This window comes from Daktulosphaira vitifoliae, unplaced genomic scaffold (genome assembly GCF_025091365.1).
Source record: "Daktulosphaira vitifoliae isolate Bord-2020 unplaced genomic scaffold, ASM2509136v1 Scaffold_19, whole genome shotgun sequence".
Classification (NCBI taxonomy): Eukaryota; Metazoa; Arthropoda; class Insecta; order Hemiptera; family Phylloxeridae; genus Daktulosphaira; species Daktulosphaira vitifoliae.
This window is the reverse complement of record NW_026099590.1, coordinates 44,460-56,315: the sequence shown is the minus strand read 5'-3', so window position 1 is coordinate 56,315 and position 11,856 is coordinate 44,460. Positions and strand designations below refer to the sequence as shown.

Sequence of the window (11,856 nt, the reverse complement as noted above, 5' to 3'; positions counted from 1 at the left end):
TATCTCTATAAAATATAAGAAACATTAAAAAAGAGTTTAAGGTTATTTTTTCTTAAAAATAATACCATATAATAAATTTAGTTTTATAAAATTAAAAAACATGTTTAAAAAAAANAAAAGTAACAAAAAAAATGTTTATTCACCTAAAATTCAATTTCTACATACATCTACGTCATTAAAATTTCTAATAATAAATTTTTGTTTTAAACCCAACACAACCTTATATACACAACCTTTATATATTAAACAAATAACAAATTGCAGTTAAAATTGTTATCAAAAAAATTATGTTGATCTTTTTCTATCTCTATAAAATATAAGAAACATTAAAAAAGAGTTTAAGGTTATTTTTTCTTAAAAATAATACTATATAATAAATTTCGTTTTATAAAATTAAAAAACATGTTTAAAAAAAATATTTTATATGAGTTTTTCTTATTTTGGTATTTAAATCAAGTTTTAGTTGTATATTGTGATACTCAAAGTGAAGATTTTAAAAAATACGTGATTAACTCATTAAACCACATTCGTGTTCAAAATGGATGGGACTCAATTCAACAAACAGAAATTAAACTTGAGAACTTCACAATTAACACCAAAAGCGTCACAAGTGAAATTATCGATGAAAATAACTTTATTCAAAAACTCTACCATATAACATCTCTATTAAATTGTGAATATAGTAATATAATGCAAACTTTCAATGTAATTTTAAACCTTGTTTTAAATAAGTGTAAAGTTAATTATGTAAATAAACAATATGACGCATTGATATATTGTACTGAGCAAATTATTGATATTTTTAAATATTCAATAAATATGTTTCAAATAATGTTGAAAACAGCAAAATATCTCGAGAACATCGACCTACGAATTATAGACTCTACAACTTTTAATATTAAAACTGTAGATTATGAAATAAATTATTTTTATGAATACGCAAGGGATTTAAAATATCCCCCGAAATTTATGATATATAATACTGTTGTCACTAGTTATGAAAATATAAAATGTTTTTATAATAAAACTAAATTAATGTTATCAAATCTTTATAAAAATAAAAAAGTTTGTGGGACAGAATATAAAAGTTCTATTTCAACCAATTTATTGATAAAATATAACATCGATCAAATGGAAAAACTAATAGAGGACTCAGACGATTATATTAATGATATTCATAAAGATCTTGAATTATATAAATCCAGAATAATTGAAAATTGTATTTCAAAACTAGGATTTGAACAACTAGACGGAACAAATACATTCAAGTAAGATTTATAGTTTAGTATGTTTACATAATAAAATTTAAGAATTTTATTTTGCTATTTAAATATTATCATTATTAAGATATTAATTTGGAGGGTTCATAGATTTTTTTTCCATACAGGTATATTCATTCCAAATATAAAATATATGGCCTTTATGATGGCATTGCATTGTGTAATCATTTTCTTTCTTGCAACGGTTGGAAATCATTAAAACATATAGCTGTTAAAACTGATTTTACAAATGAAAATTTAGTATATTTTAAAGACATCACAGAAACAGTTGATACGATAAATTATTATTTTGTGCGGTCATGTCTTTCACTTATTTTAAGATGTCGCTATATTGAAATACTTCGTAATTTTAATGTAATGTTGGGACAAATAATTAATGTTTGTAAATATGAAAATAAAATTAATTGTGCGGTTAAGCTTTATAAAACACTAATGACATCCGATGATATGTTTAAAAAAATGTTAACTGCTCTGACTACTTTAAGATACTACAAAAAGAATAAAAATTATCGACATCAAGAAGTGCTCATAGAGAAACTGTTAGAATTTTTTATTGATTTTTTGAATGACGTTGGAAAAAAGTATTTTTCCTCATTGATATTTACTAATGATGGACTTTATGATGCTCAATCATTCCTTGAACACCTAGAACACGTTCATGCTTTTGCTTTACAGAGAAAATTTTATGACGTAAATCAATATAACATGAAATATTGCAAAATTATAAATTGTGAAACAGACATAATTACAACATTTCTACAATTGATTCAAACCAATACCTTAACAGAATATAGTATTATTCATCATGATATGTGTGATTATTTGGAATCATTTGTTCTAAAGGTTGTGAAAAATGATTATGAGTATTTAGGTTTTAATGATTTGCCTTGTAAGAATTGACAATTATTCAAGACTCAATAATATATTGCAAATATGTTATTATAAAATAATTAATTTTTCCTAAAAATATTTGTAATACGACAAAAAGTTCGCTCTTATTTTTGTTTATTTGTATATTGTGTTAATATTTTACTTTGGTTGAGCCAATTTTGGAGCATATAACCGCCGTGCTTTATCAGTAATACTGTGTTTGAAGGTCGGTGGATACCCAAATACATTAATCGTATTCTCTAATTACAAAAGTATTAGGCATAATAATATTTTTTTATATAAGTCTTCCTTTTTTTCTCTGTCTCTCTATTATTTCTGTTTCCTTTTTAATTATTTAAAAAAATATATATAACTTTCAGAATATTTAGAGATTAATTCTATTTAATTTAGTTGCTTATTGTTGTTTGTATCACTAGGTCATTTTCCAAAATGCCAAAAAAAATTTTAAGTAAATTAAAAATTTAATTGCACAGTAGTTAATTATCTAATAATATACTTAATCTTTATTGTTAGTAAATGATTAAAAACAGAACAGATATATATGAATATTAAACTTATTAATTTTGAACTAAAAAATAATGTAATATAATAAAAACCCAGCACAGTGGGATCGTGGCATAGTGGAGACGTGGCATAGTTGGGTCCAGTATAGATTTAATCTGACAGTGATTAAAATCACTATCATAAGAAACGCTTCGATGCAAATCTGTAGATAGTGTTTAATTTTTAAAAATTGATGAATAATTACAAAAGCAACATCAACTTCTATTTCCTTAATTATACCCAGATCAGTAAATTTTTAATTATATATTATATAATTTTTAAAATTAATTGTTTTCAAATTATTATTGATTTTGATTTTTATTATGTTAAATTTAATCATTTTGAACCTACTTTTTATTGTCCTTTAAAGTGAAAGTTTTATTTAAAAAAAAATGTATTTATTACCATAACATGTAGCTCAATTGGCAAGTTTGAAATTGACATTATTAATAATAGAAAAAAATGAAATTGTTAAGATTAATATGCATTCAGGGAATTTTATAATTACTATTTACAGTACATTTATCAGAAAAGTTTGATTTTTTTATATTTTTATCGTAAATTACATTTGTAGTTGAATACTTTTATCATATCAAATCTAATTCTACAATGAATATTTTAAGAATAATAGAAATTAATGTTTTTAATTGTTTGTATGGAAAAAGCGGGTCAAGCTACTTTTTAACTCAAAGCTAACTCAAAAAAAAAATGCAAAATATTAATTGCCATAGACGGATTTGAACTTCGTACCCTATGCGTGAAAGACACTTGTGTTACCTACTCGGCAACTGTTCGTTGCTTTCACCGCTTGATAAAATTGGCTTTTTAAGCTAACTCAAATTAAAAAATTACTTTTTCGACTTGAAAAAAGCAAAAAAAATTAATAAGTTTAATTTCTTTTGTCTTATGAACTTTATTCTATGTCAATTAAATTATAAAATATTCATGAAAGTCAGTGTATTGTCTTTATAAGGTACTTTAAAATAAAATAAAATACAAAACCCAGGATTTTAACACAAAAATAGCATATTTTTGAATACGGTAGCTATTTGCGCATAGAAGATAAGGTGTCGGGTCAAATTTTTTTTTTTCATTTTATAGTATATAACATAAACTTAAATTTGATATATGCTTAAAGGACGCAGTATTTCCGGAATAATTTCAAAAATTAAGTTGAAAAATTTAGTTTTTGTAAAAAAGTTACTATTTTGAATCTCTCTCTGTGAGCAGAATAAGTGTTAGATTTTCAAAAAAAATTATATCATAGAAAGGGAAATATCTGAGGTTTTAGTATAAAAAAAAATTATGTTGATTTGTTTATTTTTGAAAAAGTTATGGAAGTTTTAAGAAAGAAAAGTGAAAAAAATTACAAAATATCGATTTTTTAATTTGTTATTTTTTTGGAGATTTCCTCTATTTGCGGGGAACGAGGGCAAATTTTTCAATTTTTAAGGGTAATGTATTCAACTAGATACGATTTGTGATCTTTTGACGTATTGTTGAAAAAAATCGGTTCGTTGAAGTCTGAGAAAAAGTGGTAACAGACACAAAAAAAAAAAAAACACATCATGATAAAATTAATACCTTCTCAGCTTCGCACGAAGCTAAAAAAGTTGTCTAACACTAAAGAGTTAGAAATCGATATTTGTATTATGTATGGCTCAAGATGATAAAAATAAAACTTAAGATTCGATGATTAGTAGAAAATACTGGATCGTATATATACAGGCTTCAACGTCTGAGGTTATTAGCCTTGTGTTCATGTTACATGGCGTGAATTACATTAATATTAAAGATCGAAGATTACAATGGCTTTAAATTTGGATACATGTTAATTGAAGATTGTTTTAGCTTCGATGCGAAGCTGAGAAGGTATTAATTTTTAATGTTGATTTTCGTGAGGAATTTTAGAATTTTTTGCTGTTGTCTTCGTGGAGAGCTTCTCCTAAGCTGTTTGGTATTGATAGGGAGTTTCGAGTATTTTGAAGATCAGGGCAGTCTAAGATGACGTGTTGAATAGTTAGGTCTTCTTGATATTTGTGATATTTNCAGTCTAAGATGACGTGTTGGATAGTTAGGTCTTCTTGGTATTTGTTATATATTGGTGGTGGATCTTTGCTGATTAGGAACTAATGAGTTCAAAAGGAATGTTGAATTCTCACTATGTTAAGAGTGAATTCTTGTCTTCTATTTAGATTGTGTAGGTAGTGCTACTTTTTGGTGCATTTTTTAATTTTTTTAATTAATTTTACGGCGGCACAAAATCCCAGTAACTTGTCATGTCATATTTACTTTATTTTTTATGGATATATTTATGTCGTTAGCCGATATGTCACTGATTGTTGGATGTAAGATGGTTTGGTCGCTATATATGCTGACTTATCTGCCATTTCGTTGCCGGCTATACCAATGTTTGAAGGTACCTACATAAATTCTATATTTTTTTTTGTAGAATATAGTTCGGTCTGGGTTATTTTATTTGTCGAGAAGGGGTTTGGAATGCTAGAAGGGCGCTTAATGAGTCGCTTATTATTAGAATATTGTTATTTGAAAGTTAGATTAGTTAATTTGATGGCTTCTAAAATGGCATAGTTTTCTGGGGTAAAAATGCTGCTCTCCGGATGGAGTTTATGAAGTATTTTGGTTTCTTCTTTGATGATTGTAAAGCCATTTCCATGTTGAGATTTGATTGCGTCGGTATAGATATGCATAAAATTGGAGTATTTATTTTGGATGATTTCTTTGAAGTGGAACCTGATAATTGTTGGTTTTGTTTCAAACTTATTATATTTGGTTAATTCAGTATTGAGATGGATTTTCCAAAGCCAAGGTGGACATTTTTGGAATGTTATTTTATTTTTAATAGATGTGTAGATTCTAAACTTGGCGCACAGATGAGAGAAGGTATCTTGTATGAGTGGTATTTGTTTCCTAATTGTGTTAGTTGGATTTATGTTTTGGTTTTTGAAAATCTTTTATATCTTATATGGTTAGGAGTGTTTTTCCTTTTTATGCGGTGGATATGTATGTCTTTTTCTCTTCGTAGTTTGAGGGGCAGTTCTTCAGCATAACATAAAAGGCTTTCGATTGGGCTGGTTCTAAAAGCTCCTATNTTTTTTTGCATTTTTTAAATATATTTATAAAACATTTTAAAAATATTGTCACAATATATTTTTTATAATATTTTAGAAATATACCTTTAAAATATTGTGAGAATGTAATATTCGCTGCCAAAGTATATTCTGAGAACATTGTGAGAAAAATTTCAATATATTCTGGTTATATTCTAGAAATATTTTAATATCAAAAATAAATATTCTAGAAATATTCTAGAAATATTTCATTGCTATGTGGGCGGCTATACCAATGTTTGAAGGTACCTACATAAATTCTATTTTTTTTTTTTGTAGAATATTGTTCGGTCTGGGTTATTTCATTTGTCGAGAAGGGGTTTGGAATGCTAGAAGGGCGCTTAATGAGTCGCTTATTATTAGAATATTGTTATTTGAAGTAGTTAGATTAGTTAATTTGATTGCTTCTAAAATGGCATAGTTTTCTGGGGTAAAAATGCTGCTCTCCAGATGGAGTTTATGAAGTATTTTGGTTTCTTCTTTGATGATTGTAAAGCCATTTCCATGTTGAGATTTGATTGCGTCGGTATAGATATGCATAAAATTGGAGTATTTATTTTGGATGATTTCTTTGAAGTGGAACCTGATAATTGTTGGTTTTGTTTCAAACTTATTATATTTGGTTAATTCAGTATTGAGATGGATTTTCCAAAGCCAAGGTGGACATTTTTGGAATGTTATTTTATTTTTAATGGATGTGTAGATTCTAAACTTGGCGCACAGATGATAGAAGGTATCTTGTATGAGTGGTATTTGTTTCCTTATTGTGTTAGTTGGATTTATGTTTTGGTTTTTGAAAATCTTTTATATCCTATATGGTTAGGAGTGTTTTTCCTTTTTATGCGGTGGATATGTATGTCTTTTTCTCTTCGTAGTTTGAGGGGTAGTTCTTCAGCATAACATAAAAGACTTTCGATAGGGCTGGTTCTAAAAGCTCCTATTGAAATGCGAATACCTTATTTGTGTAAAGAATCTAATATTTTGAGTAGATTTTCTTTAGCTGAACTATAAATAATGACCCATAATTTATTCGAGACAGTATTAGGGACTTGTATATATTAAGAAGACTTTTTGAGTAAGCACCCCAGGTATGAAGTAAGTGTGTTTTTATTATATTCATTTTCATTTTACTAGAGTTTTTAAGTTCTTTTAGGTGTTGGGTTCATTTTAATTCACTGTCAAAGATCATTCCTAATATGCATAAAGATTTGCAGAAGGGTATTTCAAAATTATTAAGGAATAATTTGTGGTTCTCTGCCACACGGGTATAAAAACAAATACATTTACTTATTCCTGGGGAGAATTTGAAACCATTCTTTTCAGACCAATTTTGGAGACTATTGATCGCTTGTTGTAGTATTTCCATTGTAGTTTTCATATTTTGTCTACTGTTATAAATGTGGCAGTCGTCTGTAAAAAGTAGATGTTTTGTAGGTTTTGGTATTTCTTTAAATATATTATTAAAAGCCTTGGGAAGGCCGTTTTCAGTTAAGTAGGTATTTGATAATTCATTGTGAACTTTAACTTGTATTGTGCGGTTTGTTAAGAAGTTTTGGAGGAATATGAACATGTGGTGTAACCACATTCTTGAATAATTTTCAGGACCCTGTTTCGCCATACCATGTCGTAAGCTTTTTCTAAGTCTAAGGCTATTAATATTAGATGTTGTTTTTGATTTTTTGCATTACAAATATCATTGTGTAAGGAAGAAAGGGTGTCGAGGGTTAAAAAAGTATGGGATCCCGTCTGGGCCTGGGCTTTTGCTTTTACATCCAGATAATGCATTTTGTAGTTATATTGAAGAGTTGGTTTATTGTGTTTTCTTGTAGGTAGATGTTAAGTTCAAGTTTCCTTGTAATGTTTCCTTTTATCTTGTGTTTGAAATTTAGAAATTGCATTCACAGTTAAAATTACAGTTATTTTAGATAAAATGCTGTGCAAAAAATTTGGTTATATCTGTAAGAGATGAAAGTAAGTGGCCATTATGGATTAGATTGGATGGTAGGGGCTGATGAGATATTCCTCTAATGGATTCGATTTTGTTCCACATGTTGGTTGTAGATGTGTTTGAGTTTATTGAATGTGTGTATTTTTGCCAAGATTCAGTTTTACTTTTTTTTTGTTATAATTCTTGCTTGTGCATGTAATTTCTTTAGCGTTATGTAGTCTTCTATGGATTTGGTTTTATAAAATTTGTTTAAAGATTTTTTGTAATCTCTAATTAAAAGGAATGCAATAAAGCGCATTCCTTGTTCCACCATGGAACTGTTTTCTTTTTGATGTTAATTTTACCGATGGTCAGATTTCCGGCGTCTAATATTATATTAGATAAATTGTTAATAATTGAATTTATTTCGGTTTGGTTAAGTTCGTTACTTAGATTGACTGGGTGGTCACTGAGTGCTTGATTTATAATGTCTCGGTAGAGATCCCAATTGGGATTTTTTAAGTTCCAACGGACTGGTGGGGATGTAGGGACTGTTAAATCTATGTTTTTTTTATAGAAATTTGCCACTGGTCGCTGCTGCTATATTCGTTAAGTACGTTCCATTCGGTGTTTGATGCAAATGTGCTATTTGTTATTGTGAGATTGCATTGTGGCGGGTATATTTTCCAGTATTTAATAATATAAGTTTCTCATTTTCTAGAAATTTTACCATAATTTTGCCTCTTTGGTCCGTAAAATGAGATCCCCAGATTTGGTTACGACTATTGAAGTCACCGAGAAAGATAAATGGTTTGGGTAATTGTTGGATGATATCTGTGAGATCATTAAGTCTAAAAATGGTGCTATCCGGTAGATAAATATTTCAAATAAATAATGGGGTTTTAAGACTAATGGAGATAGTTATAACTTTAAGTGAAGATTGAATATGAATTTTAGTGCTTTCAATGAGGTTATTGACGTAAATAGCAATTCCGCTACTTGCACGGAGGTATGTTTGGCGATTTTTGAAAAAACCTTTGTATTCTTTTATGGGAAAGGTGGTGTTAGGTTTTAAATTAGTTTCTTGGAAGCATAGGGCGATTGGTTCGATGTGAGTTTTTGCTCTGTGGGTATTGTGTTTGTGTTGACCGTTTATATTCCATTGAATGATAGTGTCCATGATTAGAAATTTTAGAGATTATGTAATGAAACTAGTATGGTTTTTGTTATGTTTAGTTTTGGATAAAATTTTGTTGAAGGGGTTGAGATTGGAAAAGTAGATTTATAAGCTTTGTTAGACATGATTTGAGTGATCTGTCCTTTATTTTAGGATGAATTTGTTCGATTGTGTCCATTAAAATTGGGATGCTTGTGTTTACGTCTTCGATAAGAATGTGGATATTCATTAATTTATTGTTAAAGTTATCCAGGATATATTTAAATTGGGTGTATATGATTGGTAAGGGCTCATTGATAGTAAAGTGTTCGATGATTGGATTTAAATTTTCGTCCAAATTTGCGTCGAGACTGATTGATGAATTTTTTAACGAGATTTCTTGGTAGTTTTATAATTTTTTTTCTGAGGTAGATGTCAATACAGCATTTGGGCAGTCCGTAGGTTAAGAGGAAGACGAATCAGACAACAGTCTCTTCTGAGATTCTGTTCGTAAGTGAGGCAGTGTTTCATCGGAATAATTTGGGGTTAGAGGAAAAAAAATTGTTTCTTCCGGATTTTCGGCCCAATCCGATTTGGTTTGATCAAGTATATCAAGCGTCGGGCTTGTGGGAGAGCGGATATTTTCAATTAATTTAGTGTGGTCTATGATGAAGTCATCAGGTTCGTTTAATTTGTTTGGGTAGGATGGAGTATTAGTTTTTTGTATATCAACTACATTTTTACAATTATTTGAAGTGTGTCCACTGGCTTTGCATATAAAATATGTTACTATGTCGTCGGTGAAAAAAATTCTGAAATGCTGTATATTTTTTTTTTGATAAAATATTAATGGTATTTTCTAGGGGTAATTATCTAAAAATAAATTTATGCAGTTACTGGGGATTGGTTGCTGGTTATCAAAATTATACCGAAAATCATGTGAACCAAATAGGCATGATGCAGAATTTGAACCTATTAACTATACCTATAGTACGATTTCTTTCAACGATATGTCAAATGATCACAAATCGTATATAGTTGAAGTAATTACCCTTAAAAATTGAAAAATTTCCCTCGTTCCCCGTAAACGGGGGAAATCCCCCAAAAAATTACAAATTTAAAAATCGCTAATTATCAAAATTTTTTAAATTGTTTTTTACCTAAAATTGTTGTAATTTTTTTTAAAAATGACCGAATCAATATAATATTTTTTTTTATAGATACTTTTGGTATTTACCTATCATTTTATATACTTTTGTGAACATTTGACCCATTATCATCACACAAGAAGGGTTTCAAAATGGTAATTTGTAACTTTTTTACAAAAAATTAACTTTTTCAACTTAACTTTTGAAAATGTTCCGGAAAGACTGACACTTTTGGAATTGCCTTCGTGGTGAAAATGGCTACCAAATCCTTTTTATGTTTGAAAATTCTCGATTTTATATTTTACATTTTTTAATTTAAAATGCTATAACTTTTTAAAAAATGTATGGATAAATAAAATTTTTCATAAGGAGTAGTATTTATATACTAATAATACCAGTGGTTCCCAATGGGGGCGATATCGCCCCCCAGTGGGCGGTGAAGTGTCACTGGGGGGCATTGAACTAGTTTTGGGCGGTAGGGGGGCGGTGAACTAGTTTTGGATTGTAGAAGGGCGGCAAACGTGTTCACGCAAAAATGTTGTACATAGTGCGACTTAAAAATAATTCATATAATATACTTGATAATCCATATAATAACTATAAGTTACTAATAGGTACTATATGTTGAACAATGTACAATAACTTATCTTTCATTGTTGACAAATTTATTATCTTTATTATTTTAGCAATTATGCGTGGACATTAAATTTTATTATATAACCAACTTTTTAGTACACCGTTTGATTTGACCCGCGCATGTTGTATTAGTTTTCGTTATTATACTCGTAATATTCAGTATGTTAAAAACGTGTTTTTTAAAAAAAATTTTCCGTTTCATAAAATTGTATTTTCAAAAACTGTCTGATGCAAAAAGAAAATGCCGTCAATATAATACGACGTATTTAAAGTTCGGATTTATTCCATCGTCATCCAACATGCAGCTTCCAATGTGTTTACTTTGTAACAAAGTGTTCTCCAATGTGGCAATGAAACCATCTCGTTTGCAGGAATATTTGCAAAAAGTTTATCCTGACAAACAGAATAAAGATTTGTCGTTTTTCACAAATATTAGGGACAAGTTTCAGAAGGCGCCATCAGTCTCAGACTTATTCGCAGGCTCATCAAAACAATGCGATGATGGTTTGATTGCTTCTTACAATATATCAAAATTGATTGCAAAATCTGGAAAAACCCACACCATAGGTGAAGAGTTAATACTTCCAGCTGCCAAAGAAATTTTAAAAACGGTTTTACACCATTTAGCCACATACAGTGTAATCAAAAATGTCCCATTAAGCAAAGATACTGTGTGACGGTGAATTGATGAAATGGCGGAAGATGTTGAAATTTCATTATGTGAACTTCTAGTATCTACCCAATTTTCATTTCAAATCGACGAATTAATATATTGATCTTTCAACTCTAGCGCGAGAACTATCGTGACACTGTTTTTGGCATTTTACTTATGTATAGTGATTTAAAATATACGGTGATTAATATTTAGCCGCCTGGTTATTATTTATTTAATATAAAATAAACCTTAATCACAACATGTTGCTATAACTTTTTTAAGAATGCATGAATCAATTCTATTCATCAATGATAAATACTTTATATATACCTCTCTCATTCGACATACTTTTTTTTAATCGGATCAATTCCCTCAATACAGGGGAGTGCAAATCCTTAAAAAATAAATATAGAAAGTAGAACTTTTTCAACTTAACTTTTGAAAATGTTCCGAAAATACTGACACTTTTATATATACCTTAAATTAAAA

General features: G+C 28.7%; 2 protein-coding genes across 2 annotated transcripts; both read left to right on the top strand.

Annotated features, from left to right (window-relative positions):
- Positions 1 to 313: 313 nt before the first annotated feature.
- LOC126908847 (uncharacterized) lies at positions 314 to 2,902 on the top strand. The gene is made up of 2 exons (XM_050691161.1): positions 314 to 1,268; positions 1,388 to 2,902. The coding sequence occupies exons 1-2, from the start codon at positions 403 to 405 to the stop codon at positions 2,178 to 2,180; spliced, it is 1,659 nt and encodes a 552-aa protein (XP_050547118.1). The 5' UTR covers positions 314 to 402; the 3' UTR covers positions 2,181 to 2,902.
- Positions 2,903 to 8,529: 5,627 nt separating this feature from the next.
- Positions 8,530 to 11,510, top strand: LOC126908850 (zinc finger BED domain-containing protein 5-like). Its single transcript, XM_050691164.1, is given in 2 exon segments — positions 8,530 to 8,588; positions 10,951 to 11,510. Coding segments are annotated over 2 exon segments (597 nt in total). The 3' UTR covers positions 11,489 to 11,510.
- Positions 11,511 to 11,856: the final 346 nt, after the last annotated feature.

Excerpts from the sequence above, each read along its gene's own strand:
- LOC126908847 (XM_050691161.1), top strand. The coding sequence starts at position 403 with ATGTTTAAAAAAAATATTTTATATGAGTTTTTCTTATTTTGGTATTTA. Across the intron at positions 1,269-1,387 it reads GACGGAACAAATACATTCAA|GTATATTCATTCCAAATATA; the intron begins GTAAGATTTATA and ends TTTTCCATACAG.